Consider the following 23758-nt stretch of genomic DNA (forward strand, 5'->3'; position numbering starts at 1 on the left):
CGGCTATATTTCAGGACCAATTGTTTAATGTGTTAAGCCTTTCGAGTGACTGAGTGTATATATGCACAAGGTGTTTCCTCTGCGGAACAGAAAACCCACAAGCTACTCAGAGCACCCCTTGCCTCTCGGAGCCAGAGGAGAAAAGACAAAACTTATGAGACTTCGACAAAACTTGTGAGTTTCAAAAAATGAAACCTTTAATGATTTTAAAAGGAACAACAAAAAGACATACAAAAGAGCACTGAATCGGTTTTCAGGTGTGGTGTGGGCCAGCCCTGTCCCTGAGATGGATCTCTGCCCATGTTTTAGCCCTAAAGCGCTCACAACACACACGTTTTCTGACTGGTAGGCAAGGCATACAGGTGAATGCGGCATCACGGTTATAGCTGTACTGTTGCACAGCTTGAACTGCTACGAAATGATCGCAATCATCAATTTTAAGCAGTTACACTTTAAAACGTTTGATTATTGCATAGGGAACAAAGACATTCAGATGAGATTTTCAAAACAATCCTGATGAAACCTGATGGTTGTTAAATTTGTCAAAGTTTCCATAGTGGTGCTGTTTTCAATATGGGGGGAATTCACACACACCATTGTGCCCTAACAAAAACCGTTACAGTAACGCAACACACAGACAAATAATTATACAAAAATTGAAATGAGACATGTTGTTAGTGATTAATAATATGTAAAACGCACACAGTGGTCACAAAACATCATGAAGCCGTCAGATTAAACACAGCTAAAGAGGCCTATAAAGTTACAATTCAATGGTACCATAATGTCACACTAGCGGGCCATTTCATCCCTGCTTGAGAGGCTATTCCCTTTGGACAACTCTAAGGAACCACGATGACTCAATCACCCATTGCACAGTAAATAAAAACAAAAATTAAAAAGAAAAGGACAACGAGAACAACTGATGGGCCAAGGCTGACTTAAAAGGCTATACTAGACCAAGAGGAGAAACCCGATTTATCCCCCACGTTCCGCTTCTTCAACCGTTTTGAGTAAAAATGGATAAGAACTAATTTATCGCTAAACATTACGTATCAAGAAAGTACAGTGAGCCAGACAAAGCCTTTCTGAAATACAAACAAAGAAGTTGGAAGGAATATACTATATGACTCAATAGTACGGAATTACTAAATGAGGTAGATATGGAAGCGGACTATAGTGGAATCATATAAGACACATTTCTTAAGAAAGTTTTGTGTTTTCCCTCAGGGTGTCGAGGTGTTCATACATCGTCAATTAAAAGTGGTAAATTTCTATACGGTGAAATGAGTCTGGGTCTCTCCATACATTCTGGGCTAGAGCCCTCAAATTAATTACAAGAGAAACATGAGGAACCTTTCATAACAGTTGCCAAAGGGTCAGTTTTGGCATCAGATACAGAAAGTCTTAGAGTTTGAAAGCAAATAAATTAACTCAGTTGAATAAGTGCTTCAAAAACTGTTGTGCTTGAGAGGTACAGTATTAATTGACTTTGGGGCAAAGAACAGGGATTGAAGTAGAACATTGGTTAGGAAAGCAGTACAGAAACAAAGTGTAGTTTCTTCAATTGGATCCCTATTGTGTAAAATGGCTAATGGTGGAAGGGGATATCAACACCTGACCTGTGTGTTGTCTTCTTACCATTAACATGTTATTTTTTTTTAGACTGAAAGAATGATAAGACCTGTACGTTATGTGCACAGTATCTGCAGCATATATTAGGTATAATGAAATGAGTGGTTTGGTTAATGTTATTACAGAATAATATACTTTGATGATATTGGTGAATGATATCTAGAACAATCCTGCACCTCTTTTACTGCCACAATCAGGACTGAGAGCAAGGTACACGGCCCACTTACAGACCTTTGGGGTATACTACGAATCTCGTTGAACATAACCAGGTTTTCTTTGGATAACCTGGATTGCTAAAAACGAAAGTCGCAATCAGAGTTGAGTGGTACTACAAAACTCACTCAAGGATGAATTTGTCCAACTAGGCTTTCAGCTCAGATCTGTGCGCGTTCTCGTGGTTGGGGTGACTTTGACCAATCGGGAAACGTAGAGACGCACAAGACAGCCTAGGTTAACCAACGATTACTTCCGCATTTATGAGCGGCAGAGAAATCTAGGGTGGTCTTTTTTAGTGTCTAACCCATAACATCAAAAAATCGATGGTCATCAAATATTGCATGGTATGCACGTCCATAGTAGTGACATATTTGCACGCGCAACATAGTTAAAAGCGCCGTCGAGATTCAAAATGTTTGCAGAGGCGTGGCTGAACCTGTTCGAAGTTTGACAGATTAGCACACGTGAGATAACTTCGTTTTTCAAGATAATGGATTGGTTAGAATTGGTCAGAGGGCGGTGATTTTTCACGATTTGAGCTATAACTAAGCACATAACCTGCTCCCGACCAGGTTTGGTTGCGAGCATAAGATACCATGGTGATACAGCGACGCTAAAACAAATCCACTTTCGTATGACAGCATACCCTGGCTTTGAGCGCAACATACCTCGCTAACCCACTAATCGAGATTCGTAGTATACCCCACTGATCTAGTTTTTTTGTTTGTTTTTTCCAAAAAGAACCAGATGACAATCACAATCCTAGAAAGTAAGCCATTCAAGAGTTCACCGTGATTAAACAAATAGGTAGTAGGAGCTGTGTGATGAGGGTGCAGCCTGTTCCAAAGAGTACACACTTTCCAATGCTCCTCCACATCCACGCTTGTACGACAGTCTTTTGATGATTCTGAGTGCACAAAGAGAGAAAAAAACTAACTAACTACCTGACTAATTAACTAACCTACTAACTCATTAACTAAGCCTCGGTCACTGCGGTTTTGTGCCTTGGAAGAGAGACTGGCCTTGAGGAAAGCGAGAGCGAGAGCGAGCGAGCGCGGATTAAGAGACGGTGGGCGTAAGGCAAGGAGTGGGTGAGTAGACGCAGACCCACCAACGGAGCACTCAGTGGGCTTTGCCGTTCATGTGGTTGTTCTGGGCTTTGGGGAGGTCTGTGCTGAAGAGGCAGTCCAAGAAGCCGTGAGAAATCTCCGTCACCAGGGATCGGTCAGGGATGGACTGGGCCATACCATAGATAGCTCCCTAAAAACAGAAATGTATAGAAAAGAGAGAGAGAGAGAGAGAGAGAGAGAGAGAGAGAGAGAGAGAGAGAGAGAGAGAGAGAGAGAGAAGAAATAAAAGGTATAAGAAAAACATGTATGGTTTTCAAAACATGTTATGACTATCTAATCATGAAGTCCATAGATGTGCATTTTGTTTTTATCTATTTTTCCTTTTCTTTCTTTTTTATCTCGGATGACATTAGTGGGATTGGATGTGTACTGTCCAAATAAACATGGACGTTTAATTTCAACTGCAGCAGCAGCTTTGGGATTTTCCACTGACTGATTTCTGTGATTTCTTTGACTGAGTTGCTGTAAGCATCTAACGCAGCATATATGGCAGAGCGATTAAGGGCACATATGAGCCCAATCCCATTACACGCCTTCGCTCTAGCCCTTTCCCCCACCCCTCCGCTTTGTGTGTCCACGTGTAGGGGTAGGGGTGTCCCAATTTCTGTTAAGACATAGGGGTAGGGGGAAGTGGCAGGGCTATATACCCCTCCAAACGAAGATTTTTCAGAGGCACACTCCAAACGGAGGGGTATGAGCAAAGATCATTAAGGGCGGAGCAAGATACTTTGTTGTAGTTCATGTCTTTGGGCGCAAAATGGGGATCACTTCCTCTGCATAAATGGGTGTGTCATGCCCATAGACTTCAATGGAACAGTTGTTGCCTCTGCTCTGCATAAAGGGGGATTTTGCCCCCCCCCCCTTGCGATTCAGGTTCCAGGAGGTGGCTTCTCATGAAGTATCTTGCTCCGCCCTTAATGATCTTTGGGTATGAGCAAGGGCAAGGGCAAGGGGAAAGGTGTAGGGGAAGGGGTAGGGGTGGAAATTAGAAATGGGATTGGCGCCACGATCTCACCATTCCTGTGGTCTTCTCCTTTGGGTTCTTCATGATGATGTCCACCTGCTCTGTGACGTCACTGATGAACTGGTCAGCCACGCCGGGCTGCGTGTGCAACACTGTGCAACAAATATGGATGCTGTCGAGGGACAAACAGTCTTCGGTTAAGCCTTCTATATCAAATCCCTTCGGTCAATTAAATGAATTCACCTAGTGTGTACTGTAGACACTGGTATTTCTCTACGGTCAATAATAATGAATAGAATAGAATAGAATATATACTTTTTTGATCCCGTGAGGGAAATTCAGTTCTCTGCATTTAACCCAATTTAACCGAATTAGTGAACACACAGCACACAGTGAACACACAGTGAGGTGAATCACACAACCCAGAGCAGTGAGCTGCCTGCCCAACCAGCGGCGCTCGGGGAGCAGTGAGGGGTTAGGTGCCTTGCTCAAGGGCACTTCAGCCGTGGTGGACTGGTCGGGGATCGAACCGGCAACCCTCCGGTTACAAGCCCGATGCGCTAACCAGTACACCACGGCTGCCCACAATGTAATAATAATGTAAAACTGTGTTTGCAAAACAACAACAACAACAACAACACATATTGCATGTATACAGTCAGTGTTTTCAAGGCACCCAAGCTGTGATTAGGTTTAACTTGGAACTCACCTAGAGGGAAACTGCAGTGTGTTGAGATTCCATCCCTTGGTGGTGAGAGCGTTGGACAAGCGGTAGATGTCAAAGACATCTGACCCAATCGCCACCACAGACACCTCCGGTTTCCCAAAGACAAATATTCCGTCTATTTTACGCATTCTGCCAAAAATGAGTAAAAAAAAAAACAAAAATCAGGTCTTCCCACCTCAAAATAACAGAGCAGCACAAGAAAAAGGAAACAAACGCAGGAGACTGCAATACCGGCAAAAAAAAGTCTTAACACAACATATTCAATGGCAGAAATAGAGCATGGCTTAGTCCAAGCCAGTGTTTGTTTCTCATATAGACACACAGTGTTTGAACACCACTGCATACAATAAGATGGGATGGTAAGAAGACCACGAGGAGTGTTTTGCTGAATTTGACAAAGCAATGTACTGGTTTAAGCGAAGTCACTGTTCATTTGCACGTGCAAGAGCATTTGGAAAGACCCATATCCTCATTTGCATTCTAATGTCAAAGGTCATAGGTCATAGGTCAAAGGTCGTCTACTCACGCGGCCTCAATAGTGCGGGTGGTCTGGATCACCTTCCTGGTGGTGTCCACGTAGCCATTCTCGCCCATGTGCATCATGGTGGCCCAGCAGGCGGCGATGATGCCCCCAGGCCGGGAGCCGGCCACGGAGGGGGAGGCGTAGATGCCACCCTGCCAGTCTGGCGCCACAAAGTACTGGTAATGGCGGTAGTGCTTTTTGCTATAGAGCACCACTGAGGAGCCTTTGGGGGCATAGCCATACTGTCCACACAGAGAGAGAGAGAGAGAGAGAGAGAGAGAGAGAGAGAGAGAGAGAGAGAGAGAGAGAGAGAGAGAGAGAGAGAGAGAGAGAGAGAGAGAGAGCGGGAGAGAGAGAGAGAGAAAGAGAGAAATACAGTTAGCTCCATTACAGTAGTTTCATAACATAGCTTCAGAATCAGTTAGCTTCATAACGTGGTAAATAGGAAAATAAACAATTCCACAACTGTATTCATATCAGGATATTCACTGAGTTCTATTGTCAAAACAGTCAAATCAATACACTATAAATACAAAGAAAGAAATAAAAATCAAACAACTGACATGAACTATTCTCACTTATTCTGACCCACAAGAACAAGACAAAAGTTATGTCATATGATGCATATACATGTAAAGTATCCTGTCCGCACGTTTCTAACACCTTGTCCTACCACGGACACGATGTGAGCGAACATTAGCGATAAAATCCGTTTAATTACATTGTTTTCAATTGGAGTGTCCTGACTGAAGTAAAGCAAGCAGCGCGATGCAACACAACGTTTTGACAGAACTTTTGTCGGACGCCCTGTTTCTATTTTTTTTTGCAGCTCGCATTGCTCTGCTATTTTAAATGAGAAATATGGAAGCCTGTGATGCAACAGAATGGCATATTTAACGGATTCAAAGGTTTTTAACGGATTCAGTGTAGACAGACCACATTGACAGTCTCTCGCGTAGATCAGGTTGGGACAAGGTATAAGCACGTTTCTATGCCACAGTGCAACTTACTTTGTGTGTATCTGCAGACATGCTGGTCACCCCTTTGATCCGGAAGTCAAACGGCGCCAGAGGGAATCCGGCGCTGTCCATGAAGGGGATGAGGAACCCTCCCAGACAGGCGTCCACGTGGAGGGGCAGGTTATAGCTCTCAGCCAGCTGTGCACGCCCAGAGAGATCACTTGTTACATCACAAACAACAACCCTTCCATTCTTCCATTCTTTCATTCTTTTACTGTTCACTTCTTCACTTCCTGCTTGGCGCATCCACAAACCCATGACTATGAGCAAAACAGGCTCACAGATGCAGCACTCCGCAGACAGGAAGTGCACCAAGACTAAACTGCATTTTGAACGGGGATTAGTGAAAGCAAAAGCGCAGCCAAATGTGATCCTTGTTTGGAACACAGGATGGAGTGCTGTTTGCTGTGTGTGTGTGTGTGTGTGTGCGTGTGTGTGAGTGTGTGTGTGTGTGTGTGTCTCACCTTTCCAACCTCCTGGATAGGGTCCATCACCCCATGAGGGAACTGAGGGGCCGAGCACACCAGCATGGCTGTGTTCTTATTGATGGCTCTCTTCATGGCCTGCCAAGCACACACACACACACACACACACCACAACCACCGTTAGCAAACACACGGCTTATTGTACATACAAAGAAGAGCAATTCAACAGAAATAAATAATAAATAAGAAAAACACACATCAACAAATAATAGGGGTCATTTCAAGAGTAACTGTCTGTAATTATGTACACACAGTTGTTGAAACCAAATGCTTGTAATTGAACAGACGAGAGCGAGAGTGAATATTCACCTTCACGTCCACTTTCATGGTCTTCTTGTCCAGGGGCACATGGACCAACTTCATCCCAAAGTAGTGAGCAGCTTTGTCAAAGGCAGCATGGACACTGACTGGAGCGATACTACAACCAGGGGCGCAATAAACACATTGGAAAAGCTGAACTGGCTGAATATTTTATCCACTAAAACCTTGGCTCATTACATATTTCACAGCATGACCTAATGTCTGTGCACTGCATCCAAAGTTTAACGTGATGCAAATTTCTCAAGAACAGCACTTCCAAATCAACATGAGCTGATATGGCGTCTGCACAGCTAGATCAAACTTTAATTATGTTTTCAGTCCAAAAATAATTCCAGGCAGAGAACAACAGTTCCGTATTGCACCACTTGGTAATAGCTAGCAGAGATGTCAGGACGTCTGAGACTTACATTTCTGGGTGCTTGACCCCACGTTCATAGGCCATATCTCTGTAGGCCTTGCAGGCCATGAGGATGCTCTCAGTGCCTCCAGAGGTCACCTTGGGATTTGCACACAGACATACACATAGATTAGCATTAAAGTATTACAGCAGCACTCCAGCCAAGGCTTTGAATCATAATGTTTGGCTTTTGAGGGAAAAAATGACCAATAGCACCCAAGGGAGAGGTCTACAGAGCTACCCAGGAGGATTCTGCTGGTCTGTTTTGGAAAATATGACCTGGAGGTGAAGGTCATTAGCATGACATCAAAATCTGAAGCGATTTAGTCAATTTCTTTGAGAATTGAGTGTGTGGAAAGAGTGAGTGTATGCCCAGAATGTGTGTGTGTTGGATGAGTGTGTGCATATATGTGTGTGTGTGTGTGTGTGTGTGTGTGTGTGTGTGTGTGTGTGTGTGTGTGTGTGTGTGTGTGTGTGTGTGGTTGGGGGAGTGTATATGTACTATGTGTATGGTGTGTGTTTGGGCAGGCTGTCGGCTTACTGTGCCACAGGACTCCGGTCCACCATGAAAGAGTTGACAGGTCATGCGCACGACCTCTGCCTCCATTTTCCTGACCCCTGGGAAGATGTCTGGGTGGAGAGGGTTGCTCCAGGCAAAGTCCCCATACACCTGCAAAACAATAACACATTAAAAGACTGTGTGACAAGATGGCGGATAAGCTTTTCACAGCTGCTGTATAGATTACATTCTCTGTAGCTGGAAACTTCAGCATCTGGAACAGGAATGACTAAACAAAACAAGCTCCATGTAGGTCAGCAGATGAGGTTTACACAGCTAGGCTGATGTAACATTTACTAAAGATGTTCTACCAATGTTTCCAACATTCACTGATCAGTGCATTCAGATCTACCGCTGCAAACTGAGGATTGTGTGAACATAAAAATGACCTCATACAATTAAGACCATATTTTCCAATGCCAGGAGTCACCAAAGCCCATGACCTATTATTTTTGTGCTTTGTAAATTTTCTGCATTTTGGTTTCATTTGTGAAACGATCTAAGGTGTCTTGAAAGGTGCTTTATTAATACAAATATATTATTAATATCATCATCCATTATAATTCAATAATATGCCTTTGTAAAGGGAGAGAGCCTAATGTGAGCGCTATGCGAGTATACCTGCACCAGAAGCTTGGTTAGTGTTTCATCTCCCCAGTATACGGCGCCAGACACCTTGCCACTCTCCCAGTCCACTTCATCTGCCAGGCAGAGGAATGAAGGAGAGAAGATTTAAACGGTTACTTACAGTATCAGCACAGTCCTCCACCAGGGCACAGAAATAGACAAGACACCATCTCGAGTTTAACCAATGGAAGCTACCATCAGCTTCATATTTAACTTCGACTGACATGCGTACAAGTCTACAGTCTTGTAGCTCACTTCTATGAAATCCTTCACTAACAATAACACACTCAAGATAAAGAGATATGGGTAGACTCCCATAACCATCCACAGAAAGAACCTATCCTGCAAGGTATGTTAATGTTGTCACAAAATAAGACATTAACAATCCTGACATCAACAAAACAAACAAAAACAAAAAAAAAAACATGGAAACTTTCTAATTTACTGTATATTTAATCACACTCAAACTGCTCCTTCAAACAAAAATGAGACCTTTTTGGAACTTAACAACAGCCTTTTCTGACTAAAACTTCCCAAATCCAGGTTGTTGTTCACTCACTCAGGGTCTGGTACTCGCTGATGCGCTGCAGGACCTGCTCCTGGGTGAGGCCTTTGGGTGGTAGTCTTTTGGTGTAGCTCATGCCCTCTTTTAGGTTGCACAGACTCTGGGACATGTCGTCCAGCGCCTTGTTTAGCTGTCCCTGGATCTGTGGAGGCAAAATGGGGCAGGCATATTGTAATCAACATTGTTGAAATACATGACTATCATCATCACTGGTGTAGTGTTGTGTACTGTAGTGGTCTCTACTGTAATAGAAACAGATACAGGTACATGTGACATGTGGCAAATGTCAATTCATTGCACTGTAGCACTGTAGCATAAAAACACACAGGGACGCCATAGTTGAAGCATGACCATGTCAGTTTGGAACCTGAGTAGGTGGTAAGAGTATCAAAGCTTTTCATCTTCATTGCAATGAATGCAATTTCAACAGAAATGTTCCCTGATGCCAAGCATTTCCACAGTGCAATATTAAACTTTCGGTGAGCAAAGATAACTTGAGTGCATTCAAATGCCTTCAACGAGCCTTGCAACGAGATTATGCAATCGATGATACTGTCTGTCAAAACTGTATTTGTTTACTTCATTACACTATTGAGGGAGCAAATAACAAACACAGACAGACAGACAGACAGACAGACAGACAGACAGACAGACAGACACAAACACACTGCTGGCTCAATCCAACCAGCAGGTATCTATAACCTTGGGTAAACCCTGTTTTATCACATAGTAATCATGTATACTGACATCATAATTTACACTGAGTGTTTATAACAATTTAAGTACAGTTAAGTTAGTGATCGTTATCTAGATAGAAAGCTAACAAAGTCAAAGGCTTAAACAGGGCCTTGAAGCATCTGATTAGCTGAACTGGCTAGTGGCTAGGTATTAACATTGGCTTGGCAGCTAGCTAATTGGTGATACTCACTAGGGAAGATACTCACACACTGAGGGGAGCATACAGCCACACAACAAGTCACACACAACTGGTTCAATCCAGCAGACAGCAGACATCAATGACCTTGGGTAAACCCTGTCTTTTTATCATGCAGCAATGATGTAAACTGGGTCAAAGGTACAGACTCCCTCATAGCTTGTGACTACATGTCTCTTCTGTAACTCAAAGAGGCCATTCGTTTGAAGAAGGGGAAGTGCCGTAACCACAAAATACTCACTGTCGTGCCAATGAAGGGTATTTTTCTGATGAGGCGAAAGCAGCGCTTCTTGATTCGTGACATCAGACCTGTAGATCACGAGATCAAAGAGCAGACGGTGGTGAATATTTCACATCCCGAGGCCTTAACGGACCTTTTGAGCATGTTAGTCACAAATGGGAAGTGGGTACTTTTGAGGTGGCTAAAAAGCTTCCAGAATGTTCTTTGTCTCTCTCTCTCTCTCTCTCTCTCTCTCTCTCTCTCTCTCTCTCTCTCTGTGGCCTATTGGCATGTTAGATTGCATATGGGAAGTGGGTACTTTAGAGGTGTCTAAAAAGCTTCCAAAATGTTCTTTGTCTCTCTCTCTCTCTCTCTCTCTGGCCTATTGGCATGTTAGATTGCATGACTATTGCTTAATAGAGCCTCACAAGCCTGCTTTACACATCTTACGTGTTTCGCATACATATGCTAACCTTGCCGTCAGGAAACAAACAGCTTGGTGTGCAATGCTAACAAAACTTTGAGGTACGGGTAAGACCTGTTCCACAAAGGGCTGGGCCCGCCACAATCCCAGCATTTCAAATCTATCATAGACTTCATCTTGTGCTTGTGTCAGTGAATCAGCTAATGTTTTCTCCCTAAAATGTATAAAGTAACTAACTGTTTATTCATCATAATTCAGGTGAAAGTTTCAAATAGTTAAGGAAAGGAAATTAGGGACATTACTCATCATTTAAACCACAAGGACAACAACTATAACTTTAAATTAAGGCCCTGTCAGTCAACTGGATTTACAGCTTTCAAGTCACTTTCACTGCTTTACTGAAAGACACTAGATCATCAGGAGACTCACACATCTCTTGATAAAGCTATGAGAAAATATGCCTTATTTTGAACAAGACTCAAAGCATTGTCCCAATGGCAGCTCATTTAAGCATTAAGGGCCACCGAAGACATGCAGGGAGTGTTGCTGGAGACAGACTAATTGTCTGGGGTTTTCAAAGGGGTTTGAGTCTGATGCAAGACTCACTGAGCATGACCTACACAACACCATTTCTTCACCCACAGCCAGTCATGGTTAATTTATGCTAGTAGAAAGCATTATTTTAGTCTACTTACAGTAGTAACTAGGCTCGAAAATACAGTGCTATGTTGAACATTGTGCTATATCATGATATTCTTCCAATAAGCACTTACTCTCTTGCTGGAAGAGAATCCCTTTGACCCAAACCGCTCCCAGGGTGGTGAGTATGGAGGCACCAATGATCTGCCATGGCTCCAGGTCGGCACATTTCGAGTTGATGAACTTACGACCCTCCTCTACATAGAGTAAGATCATCTCCCTGTACACCTCTGTCGCGGCCTGGGGGAAAGACCAGTAGAGTGAATTTCAGTTCAAATACATCTTCAACAACCTTCCCTTACAGTGTGCCAAATTGACGCTTTCCTTTCTTTTTCCCCACAAATTATTTATGTTATTACGATTACTTACACCTTCGGTCTGACTCATTTCAGTAAACTGCTGATTCTGCTCCAGCAACCAGTTATGTCACCAAAGACAAGCCTTCACCTTCAACAGTTCCTGTCTGCTAATCGAGTGAGTGAAAATAATTGCAAATCAAGATAGTCTACCTGGCCACACCTCTGTGCTTATCAATAGAACTTCAACCAATGAAAGGCCCACTGTCATTATCTAAACCAAGGCTCTCAGTGGTTGGTGTTCACAGGAATCCACCCCAACCCCCTTTCAGTTTTGTCCAATGTCGTCAAAATTAAATAAAATAACAGATGTGTGTGAAAAGCTCATTAAGAGATTTTTTTTCAAGCTTTTAAGTTTTAAAGTTGACACCACTTGTATTGGATAATGTTTATTCTTGTTTTATTGAATCAGTACTCACAATCTCTTTAGTCAGCTGATAAGGTTTAATTAATCTAATTTCAAAAATGGAAACAGATTGCAGGGTATCGTCAAACTGTGTAGCAAAATTGCAGACGACCTTGATTGACTTAAGAAGGTCAAGACTTTGAGGAAGGCCCAAACTGATCCTGGCTGATCCTAACCCCTCCCTGTGTTCAAGGTGTTCAAGGTGTTCAAGTTGTTTCTGACTGGCATTGATACAAATAGCCAACATGCAAGAACTTGACTGATTTGTTCTTATAATGTTCATTCCGTAGATCCTGCTGAATGCCCGCTGGGAATAATCAAGATATCTTTGATCATTGTTTTTCACTTTTTTAACAGATTCAGTCCAATTTCATGCTGTAACACGTCTCTATCTACGTTTTACGACTTGAGGCGGAGCTCATTGATAACAGTGGAGATTGTACCAGCAATGTAGAGAGGAGAGTTGAAGGGTCACACACCCACATATTGAGGAGAAAAACACCATTCCCAATGACGACATCATCACATAAGTCTTCTTAAGCAACCTCAATTACATGACCAGCCGACGTGACTTCCGTGTTGAATAACCGACACACAAATGTACCTTCATGACCTGGGAACAAGAACTCAATTTCCCATTTTGATGTTGGCGCTCTTTTCAACAAACTACCGTAATTTCCCGACTATTAGCCGCAGCTTATACATTGATTTTGCTAAATTTCTTCAGCTATGAGGTTAATACAGGGGAGCAGTTAATAAGGTGTTAATATGGTTTTGTTTCTTTTAATTTGCATAAAACACTGTCCTGCGGCTTATACACAAAGCGGCCTATATGCGGGAAATTACTGTACTCTTCTGGGCCTTGGTTGAGCCATGCAAACCTTCCAAAGAGGGGTTCACAGTGGGTGATGATGACGAATGAATTCTTTGACAGATTGACGGCCAGCCCATGAGTAATTCCTGCGTGTTGTCTGAACTCTTGGCTGTGTGAGATGAACAAGCCTGACTGGGTTTGACTGCTAAGTGTGGGAGAAAAAACAACCCCCCCCCCCAAGCACCCCCATCGGCAGCTGCTGTCTTACGACAAGATCTCCAACAGGTTTGGCAGGGTTGGCTAAGTGGAACAGCACGCTTTGGCACACGGACCATGAGAGGATGTAGCCTAACTGTTACTCTCAACAGGGTCAGGAGAATACTAGGCTATCTCAGTGTGTACGACTTCTCTTCTCTTCAGTGTGTACGACTTCTCTTCTCTTATCTTCTTGATATATTCCAATGTTCCATTACCATCATGGATGGCAGCTCCCGATGTAGACTTTGAGAAACAACATTGCACAAAATCCAAAGAACATCTGTGTTGGGATCACCTTTGATATCACTATACCACATAAAGCGCTGAGTTTGTAATATGTTATCTGGATAAGGGGTAAAAGGCACACATGTGTCGCAATAGGTATTCTGAAGAAGGTCCGTTGTGTCCTATTTTTCATACTGATGACAATACAGTTTTGATTAGTTTGTTTTTAAGAAGGAAGCCCTGTGCACTGGCGAGAGCCCATTGTGAACGGCATTTAGGGGGTGAGAATTTGGCTGTGAAAAGAAATGGGAGGAAACATGGGAGCATAATGAAGTCTTGGGTCTCATGACACATGAGACAGCTCTGTAAACACTTGTTTTCTTCCCCCCCCCCCCCCCCCCCCCCCCCCCCCCATTGTTGAGCAAGCGCTAACGCCTCTGCCTTTTTCCAATGCAAGCTGAACTTGCTTTGTGAGGAGAGCTTTGTTGTCTCAAAGGAGGTCATATTTCCCTTGAGGATGAAGCCCGTGTGTGCACAGAAACTTCAAGAGAACTGAACAGGAAAACTAAAGGCTTTGCCTCAGTTGGCATCCTATTTAGGAATAGCATCAGGGAGGTCATTAGATGTCTTATTACTTTACAAAAGGCAAAACAGAGTCCTCACCGTAACTAAAATGAATGCAAATCAGTGTCCAGACAACACACAAACAGCGCATGGTAAAGCTGAAGGAGCATGGAGACACTTCATCAACAACTTGCTTTCCGCATGTGAGTTTTGTATGTGCCAACGTGCTAAACGAGCCGCAGTGTGGTCTGTGAATGTTCAAATATTATGTCTACCTCTGCGAAGAGCAAAACAGAACAGTGGACCTTATGGCATTCAGCCAAGCTCCAACACAGCCCACTCCCCTATTGTGAGCAACAACAGTGGGCTGCTTCCACTGGGTGATTTCTCGGAGGAAGTCTATTGATAGCATGTAACCAGCACATAATCCGCCAGCGACAAGCAATACCATAAACTTAACCACTATTTCCCCGTATCACCATCACCAACTGACTAATCAACCGGTCTCATCTTTTCGAAAAAAATATCCAAGACGCCTATGCTCCCTTTTAGATCGCATCAGTAATGTTGCTATGCTGGTTTTTGAAACTTTTCCGTCTTCACGTGGAAAGCCTCACAATCTAGCCTTATGTCAGCCAAAGTTGTTGTAGCATTACAAACATTTCGTGAAACGACTTAGAAAAAGTGAACACAAAGAGTTCATGAACGTCCAGTTAACGTTGTGTCAAACTGACGAACTGAGCAAGTCTCGTTGCCTCTTGTGTAGGCTATCGCTCCTCCAACTTACACATTTTGAACATTAAACCAACTCACTGAAGCCTGTGCGCATGTCTTATTCACCCGTTTGATAAATTATCTATGATCATGTTGCTGTTTAAAGCCTGTTGTTCTAAAAGACCGTGCTCTTGGGCTGACATTTGACTCACTCACCCAGTAGTCCATGTTCTTCACCGAGGACAATCCGTAAGCAGATTCGATTGAGCAACTTTACCAAATTCAGTTAACGAAAAGTTTTTTCTTAAGAGCGTTGTTTGACCTGCTTGGTGCCTGTGGTCTTATTGTCATGGTATAATCATAGACACAGTCTTGTATCAGGAAGTAGCTGGAAACTAAAAAGCAGCCTATCCCCGTTCGTGAACGTGCAATCAGTGTGGAGTTTGCGCAGGACCAGTTTCTACATCATGTGGATTTCCCTTCTGCGTCGCTCTGATTCTGTGATCCTGTATAAAACCAAGCATTTCTCTAGGGAACTGCGGCAGTCCGCACAGTTTACATACCCATGAGCATAGCAGTTACCAAAGCGATTTCGTCGCATATTCTTATGACGTTTTCCCGGAAGAATTGCATGGGCTGAAGATGCTTGGTGAAAGAGGATGCATTCGCTCTTCTCAACAACCGGTTTATTAACACAGACACAGAGTCATATAAAATCACTGCTAAGGAAAGTGGTCTTTGCAAGTATTTTAATACATAGGCCTATTACAGGCCGACATTAAACATGTTGTGTCCATCAATGGTAGGCCTATGTATTTGCAGTATTGGCTTAAAATAGGGTTGGGTCAATAACTAATAAGTGATTTCAGAACCTAATCGTGGAATGCATAGCCTAGCCTAGTTACAGTTTTTGCCTATTGCTTACACACTAAAATCAAATGCTTACACCAAAGCCTCAATACCTAAAGTTCTTGTATTATACTTTACACACAGTGTAACCATAGCTTAAACACATTCTCTGCTTTGCACATTGTTTGCAAAACACTTTTTTTGCGAAACACTTCACACATTTTCTTTCTGCAAAACACTTTTTGCGAAACACTACACACATTTTCTTTCTGCAAAACCCTTTTTGCAAAACACTACACACTTTTTCTTACATTAAACACTTTGTGCAAAAACAAAATCCCCTGGTATCATTGGGAAAACACTTTGTTCAAAATGCTAAACTCATCTGGCAATTGCAAGCACTTATTTATACACCTGAAAACACGTGCACAGAAAACATAACACCAATCGGTCTGAACCTTAGCACTACAAATAGGCCTCAGGTAAGCCATTTTTAGAACTATGGGTGCCTCTCAACATCTCTTCTCGATCCTCGATGCTTGATCCTCGAGGGGCGTTCCTACTGATCTATAACTAGCACTGGATAGACTATCCCATTGTTGTCACCCCATCATTCTTTATCTAGATCAGTGAGGACGAGGATCGAGGAAGGAAGGGAGGGTGTATAAAAGACCAAATGAGAGGCACCCAATGAGAGTAAGAAGTATATGAGGACAAGGAGAGAGAGCTGTCGGACATGGAAGAGGACAAGGACAAAGACAAGGACCAGTGCAGAGATGTGTCTCAGATGACATCAGGGCTGCTCTGGTCTGAGATTGGTTCAACAACCATATCAATTTCATATGTCAAAAGTTGTATACCTGCCCCCTTACAGCCAATTTCTAATGCAATTGAGGAATTACAGTATTTTCTGCATGGCGGTGGAAAGTTCCTGTGAAGACATTGGGGATCCATCCCCCCCCAGCCCCCACCACATACACACTACAGTAACTTGCACATACTGTATACAAACTCACATGCACATACACACTCACAGACATACACACACACACACACACACACACACACACACACACACACACACACAAAACAAATATTATGTTGTTTTTTTTCAATCGCAAATGATCCAGTAATTGTTTTTTTCCTTTTGTTTTGTTGCTATATTTGATGTTTCTATTTCTCTTTATTTCTGTAAGAATGTGTGTTTTTTGTAAAAACTCTTGATTGATTACAACTTTTGAGTTTTATAGAAGATGAGGTCTGAGAAAATGACCAAAAAAGATTAAAAAAAAAAAAATACAAAGACGGCAGTGTTTCATGTAAAGCACATCAGTGTGTTACTGGTGATATGTAGGATAATTCAAATGGTGCTTGTGTGTTTAGTTTTGTTGCAAGAATTTAGTTTTTAGAAAGGAGTGTTATGTTTTGATTGCAGTGTTTCATTTTGGCATAGATGTGAGTTGTTTATCCCCAAGTGCTATGTCTTATATCGCTGTGTGTAGAGTTTTGACATAATGAGTCAAATGCTGCAAAACGTGTGTAAGCAATAGGCAAAAACTGTAAATCAGACCACACTCCAATGACCCAGCTTATAACATGATCAGGTATCAACGGCAATGTGAGGCTACATATAGGCACAACCTATTGAAAATTAAATCAAAATACATTGAAATGTACGCTATCCTGAATAGACTATAAAGTGATTGAGTCACCATATAGACCTATGGTTCATTGTTTATTCTAAGGGCATTACGCGTGCAATAAGTGACTAAAGGAATTGTCCTGAATGGCCACACGGGGGAGCCACGACGAATAGCTTAATGCTTCAAGTGTCCTTTAATTGACTATTACCGGTCATTTTTACAACGTTTAAAACCAATTAAGCACAAAAGTCAGGTAGGTAGAGTAGGAACTCAACGCGTTTCTCAGCGCTTCATGTTTAATTTATTTATGTATTTACTTTTATCATTATTGTCATCATTATTTTAACTTTGTCAATCAAGCAGCATTTAGGCTATATTTGTTTGCGTGTTGTTCTTTGTGTTCTGGTCATGGCTGACATCAAAACTCTGAAATTGTGTTGCACTGTTAGTTGACTTAGCCTTTATTGTGAAGAGGACATATTCATGTTGGTAGTCTACTTATGATAAGAAAGTTGAGTAGAACACCAATCGGCCAAAACACTAGTCTCAAAAGCGTACATAAGATATACATTGGATAATGTCAGTATGTAGGTATATGTAGGCTAGTGTTGGCCAAGTCTGTACAATCTTTGGGCTTTAGTCTCACGAGGGGTGTTTTCATTATTTGGCTATTTTTCTGAATACACTTAGTTATCATCCCAACATCCACATCCAAAAATCCAGTGAATATAGAATAGCCCATATTAAGACCAGATCAAGTAGCCTAGATCAACCCCATCATTGCTTGTTCGTGGTTCTCACGGGCACTGAAATAGGCAAGAAATAGGCACAAAACAATGTTAAATGTATTACAAATATTAAAAAGTAGCCTATAACATAGACTCGTATAAACTATGGGTCAATCAGATTAACCTGTCGAAACATATAGGCTTTTGCTCTAATAATATTTTTACAATAGCCTAGTACACAACAGACATAGCATATTTATGTCTGTTCCTTGGTACTTAATATAGCCTACGTTTAAATGCAATGCTTTCAAAATACGTATTACAAGGAACCTCCACGTGTTCCTTTTTACATGCACATGACCAGCTCAGATGGATTCTAAACACGTTTTGCTAAACTTGTATTTAACATGCTAAAGTAAAGTGATTCACTCGGGTGACCCCAGGAGCACAAAGAAAACAGACGTTTTATGGTGAGGCCGCCCTCTATTCAATTGTAATTGGTTTATTTGGTCATCAAAAGCATATGCAGGGGGCCACAATACCTGGATTTTCTAAAGGAACCTCTACGGCACATTAAAACTGCATTACTTTTTGTGTAAAGTGTACTTGGGGGTCATTCTGGTGACAATGCGCGCACCTCTCCAAATGCGCGCATCTCCAAAGACGCACGCTGCACTAAATAAAAGCAATGGCTTTGTTGGACTTTTAAGAAAAGGTGTACATATGGCATACGGGTTGTAATTAAATGTCCTGAAGTTGTTTTTTTTTCTTTGAGTGAAGTTTCCCTTTTCGTCTTTATACACAGTTCCTTTCCCGTGGCTGAACAAGAGGAAAGAATTCAATGGCTTGCCTGCGAGTTTGGAACAAATGGATGGCAACAATCTGGTCAGCGAGTTTTTGGTCTTTGATTGCCCTCTTCAAATGTCCTTCAAACAAAGGCTGTGGGTGAAAATAAAGCCCCACCTGGTTCTTCTGTTTGCTAAAATAATAATAAATAGATTTCGTTTAATAAATAATTGCAAGAGACTGTAAAGTGAAGTAGTAACGGAAGTATTAATCATGAGGCTTGGGGCACCTATCACCTGCTCTCCAGTTAGTATGGTTTATTGTTAAATATTGTTAAATCACTTTCGAACCAACTCAGACGATATCTACAATTTCCACAGCAACTGGGGGCCAATGTTTGCCTATGCTTTGCATAGCAAGCAAGATATTACAAGACACTGATAAAAAATCAGACGACAAAACTGAGAGATTCAAACTCACACCTGTCCGCGATACGCGAACATGGTTTTGGCATCAATGGTTATTTGTAAAGCCATACTATTTGGTTTACTTTGGATTATTTCGAGCCTTTTATAACAGCATGACAACACCCCCTATCTCTTAGGTGTATTTGTCCATTTTATTGAAAGCATATGGTTATCAGATGCCTCCTCCAAAATACATATTGAGTTAGAATGTCCAGAAGTACCAATGTGGGCACTGCGCAGACAATGGCAAACATCTAATGTTAAACTAAGTTTGTCTCATAAACACCAAAGATTAAGATGATACATGGTAGCTGAGAATAAACTAAACATGTGCGGTCAGTTTGTTTTGGCCTGACTGTCATTGGTTAAAAAACAACGTGTACTCTCTTGCTTTATTGTACTCCAAACAGGTGACACAAGGGCGCACGTATGATCCACGGTCGAATAATTATTTTATTTTTTATTTGTAGCAAATAATAACAGAAATTTGATTAATTCGTCGTGACTTCGGTTGATTTCAACTAAACCTCTTTTCGTGTTTGGTAATAGTAGTCAGAATAACTCACGGCGTAAATCACAACTAAACTATCTCCATTTGGACAGGCGTATTGGTTGCATGGTTTCCATGGTTTCCAAAATGTATTGATATTCATGTACTGGAGGGTTAAAAGGTGTACTTTGTATATCTGTCAAGCTATGCTGAGAACACAGCGGATTCTTCCAAATGTGACCCAGTTTAACAGTCTTGCCCAACTAAATCCCTTAAAGTCGATAAACTATTTCATCTCCGTCGTGGAAGCTCGTTTTGGAGTGTATAAAGCGCAATATATAATCGCGGTGTTGCTGCGTTATTGGGCATTCGTTCAATTCTTTTAAGGATTAATGCAAACATGCCAAGGGTAAATTATTAAAAGAAAAACAGTTAATGTATGCGTCAGCATTCTCTATATGCTATAAAGACATAACTATTTGCCGTGTGTGCGTTTTAGTTCATGATGGGTTACGCAGCTATTTTCTCGGAGGCTCATTGTAAACAATTACGCACAACTGAATTGCTTAAATCAGGCAAAAACATTTAAGAGAGAGTGAACAACGGTGAAGTGTTTGGCATGAAAGATGCATGGTGCTCAGTTCAAATGTCTGCGTAAACGATTTGTTTGCCAGTTGCCACATGGCCCTTTTCACGGCCATGCTGTCTTTTGTTGAACTTGGGGATTGGAGCTCAAGTAATGATTGGGGAGAGCCTCTCAAAGACCCCTCTAGAAGATGATTGGCCACTTCCCAGCCGTATTTGCTCCAAGGCACGCTCCATGCGCACTGATAAGGCCAATGATACAGAAATGACCAATGGCCATCAATGCGTCATTGTCCCTGGAAGCTGAAAAAGGCACGACGACTTCAGACTTCGCTTCTTCCACGGAAAGCTCAGCCTAACTTTGAGACCTGAACACCACTGAATTAAGGACTCTGTGCAATTCAAAGCCAATCAGGGGAAGCGCAAGTGGGACAGGTAAGCATCCATATGAAAAGGAAATATCCATTTTTACCTATATTCTTATCGGTGTAAGGCGGATGTTATGTGTGACGCAACAGATTCACTGATTTTGTTGGAAATAAATGTACGTTTAATAACCCAGGCCTGTACCTTATAGGATGTCTCCCAAATCGGCGTGCGAATCTATCGACAGACATGGGGTGTGTGAATCTGAAGTCAGTGATCAGTCCAACCAACACTCTGGCCGCGGAGGGAGCAAACATCGTCAAAACAGAATTGCACCAAGAGGAGATGAGAGAATGGAGGACAATCGTATGACAGTTGGTGAGAATAAAACAATTACCAGGCTCCGATCCAAAGCCGGCAAATACTGGGTCAAGCAACGGGTAAATCGGCGGGTGAAAGCGAATGACAGAGAGAGGCACCGCATGCACAATCTCAACTCTGCGCTGAATGCGCTAAGAGAGGTTCTCCCAACCTTGCCAGATGACGCCAAATTGACTAAAATAGAGACATTGCGGGTTGCGCATAACTACATATGGGCATTGACGGAAACCCTCCGAATGGGAGATTACATGGGACATACTTTGACCCTCGAAGCGTACCAAACTCACCTAATGTCTCCAGACTATTGCGCATATGACCATAGAGGTCAATCAACCGCATGCTCTTCCAGATGGACTTCTCCCGTGCAATCGTCCCGTTGGCAAGATGCTGGGGGGCAATCCTCTACGTTGTTTGAGGAGTTTTGTGCCCGTGACATTCGTAATTCTGATGTTCTGGGGAATGTTTTGGACCTGACAGGTGCTTGCGCTTTTCCGGTGTCATCCGCTTTTGGAGTCGATCAAAACTGGAGAATTCAACTATCGCACCATTGACATTATTCGTGCGTTGTTGCCACAAATGATCTCTTGCATATACCTGCAAATTGATTCAGACTATAATTCCACAGCAAGGTCGCTGATTCCAAGATCATCGTCAGCGATCTGCACCTGACACTTTCTTGTCTGATTCTGTCATTGATTTAAAGTTTACACTTGAATAACTGAATAACTATTTTTCTATCTTGTATATTTTCATAATAAAATCGTACTTTCGTGTGATATCTACACAAATAGCCTATAGACTCGACCGATTATGACTGAATGTTTATTTTTATTATTATTATTATTATTATTAGGCCTATTATTATTTCAACATTCATGGTTTCACTGAGGTTAACGATTATCAATATATACATTGTTCATTTCATTTTAGTCACTCTCTAAAAAAATCATGCGTTGGCACTCTAAAAGCAGACGAACTACTGGAGGGATAGAATGGGGTAGACTGTCGATGCTGTCACGACATTGAACAGCTAATAATTGTATTCTCTGAAACCTTTACTCATTCCCAGGTAGCACAGCGGATGCGACTGCTGTGGTGAACTGGTTAACTACGTGCCGTTAAAGACTACAGATACGTTCTATTGTATGACCCACTATTAGAAGGTTGACCAACGTGACCTTTGGACCACCTTTATACCTGTTAATTAATTCTCAACCCCCAAACTAAGATTGGTTTTGGATAGAGAACAGGACGTTTGTAAAAATCAGAGTAGTTCATTAAGGATGCAGATATTTCACTGATAGGATGAGACAAATGTCACAAACATGTTTTCATGTGTTCGCATTCACCTGTCTCCTGCTTTATTAATGCCAACAATTAACAAAAAGCGCATATACCTAGTCGTTATAATCAATAGTTACAGTCGTGCGCACAACAAGTAGGTCGAAATATATTGTATTTGAAAGCTTAAACAGTTACTTAAGACTAAACAGCTACGAAACAGTTTACAATATGATAAAAAAAAATAAACACATAAGGCCTGAATGACTTACACAATGCCTAAGAAAGTGAATATAAAGTAGGTTTACACATGGTACCTATGTAGATCATGAGGAATATCTTGGATTTAGGACACTGTTCAAGTTCACCACTCTTAAACACAATACAACTATGACGGCTCGGTCTATCTATGAGTTTACGGCCCCGGATCTGGATACAGCTGTGGAGCTCTGTGCGCGCGCTCAGCCACAGCACAAGTCTGGTTAAAGGCTGCATCTGATAGTCAACGGTCAGACCACGAGAGAGGGCGACCATTAAAAGTACAGGTGTAGGGGGTTCTGTAAATCGTCGCGCATGGAAGAGTGTGTGTGTTTTGCTATCTTGATTCAGACTGAGTCAATATCTCATCCGCAAGTTTACCGGAGAGTACAAAAAAAGCTCAATCTTATCCAACAACACATAGCACCTGTCTCCTTTTTAAACAGTTTTGTCATTTATCAAACAGTGTTTTAAATTTATTCTAAAGGAAAACCTATGAAAGGTTTTCATGCTAACGTTCACAGAATTTCATGTAGTGATTTTGATTCAGATTTGCGCCTTTAGCGCAATGACACCATCTAGTGGAGATCTGTAAGTTCCAAATATTTGAGGAGTTATGCCTGACCAAGTGCAACAAGATTATATATTTTAAAAACTAACCGAAATTCTCTTTTTGAGAATATATTCCTGATCATTGCCGGTGTGATTATAAGACTAATCCGTTCAATTCTATGTATACATTTCATTCAGTGGGTGTTATGTGCATTTAGTAAAACTTGCAACACTTGCAAACTGAAAGGTAAGATTAGTCTATTCCTTATTATTCAAATATGATTTTTAAGGCGTTGTCTTGTAAATAGAAACTGCTTGGACAAGGAGTAGGCTACCACTACAGTCATAATGTAAATAGTTTCCATACCCCATGAACCTCTACTACTCTATTACATCTGAGAAATAAAGGTTTCAACTAGGCCCATCATAGGACATCTGTCCTGCGATGCATTTTCTAAAAATGCGATTGAACATCTACCATCGTTAAAGTGATCTGCTATTTTTAACACTCTTGTTCAGCTGCCACACTGGTTGTTTAAACAGCATTTTTAGAGAAACAGCCCAGTAGTTAGTAAAATCAAAGACCAACA

At 41.8% G+C, this 23758-nt stretch overlaps 1 protein-coding gene across 1 annotated transcript; it reads right to left on the minus strand.

The window, feature by feature from the left end:
- Window positions 1–172: 172 nt before the first annotated feature.
- sgpl1 (sphingosine-1-phosphate lyase 1) lies at window positions 173–15199 on the minus strand. The gene is made up of 14 exons (XM_062520016.1): window positions 14999–15199; window positions 11520–11685; window positions 10344–10411; window positions 9163–9310; window positions 8598–8677; window positions 7959–8087; window positions 7428–7516; window positions 7009–7117; window positions 6679–6777; window positions 6206–6352; window positions 5199–5437; window positions 4655–4801; window positions 3997–4117; window positions 173–3111 (listed from the first exon to the last, which is right to left on the minus strand). The coding sequence occupies exons 1-14, from the start codon at window positions 15008–15010 to the stop codon at window positions 2974–2976; spliced, it is 1692 nt and encodes a 563-aa protein (XP_062376000.1). The 5' UTR covers window positions 15011–15199; the 3' UTR covers window positions 173–2973.
- Between the last annotated feature and the right edge of the window lie 8559 nt (window positions 15200–23758).

Source organism: Sardina pilchardus, chromosome 18, assembly GCF_963854185.1.
Source record: "Sardina pilchardus chromosome 18, fSarPil1.1, whole genome shotgun sequence".
NCBI lineage: Eukaryota > Metazoa > Chordata > Actinopteri > Clupeiformes > Clupeidae > Sardina > Sardina pilchardus.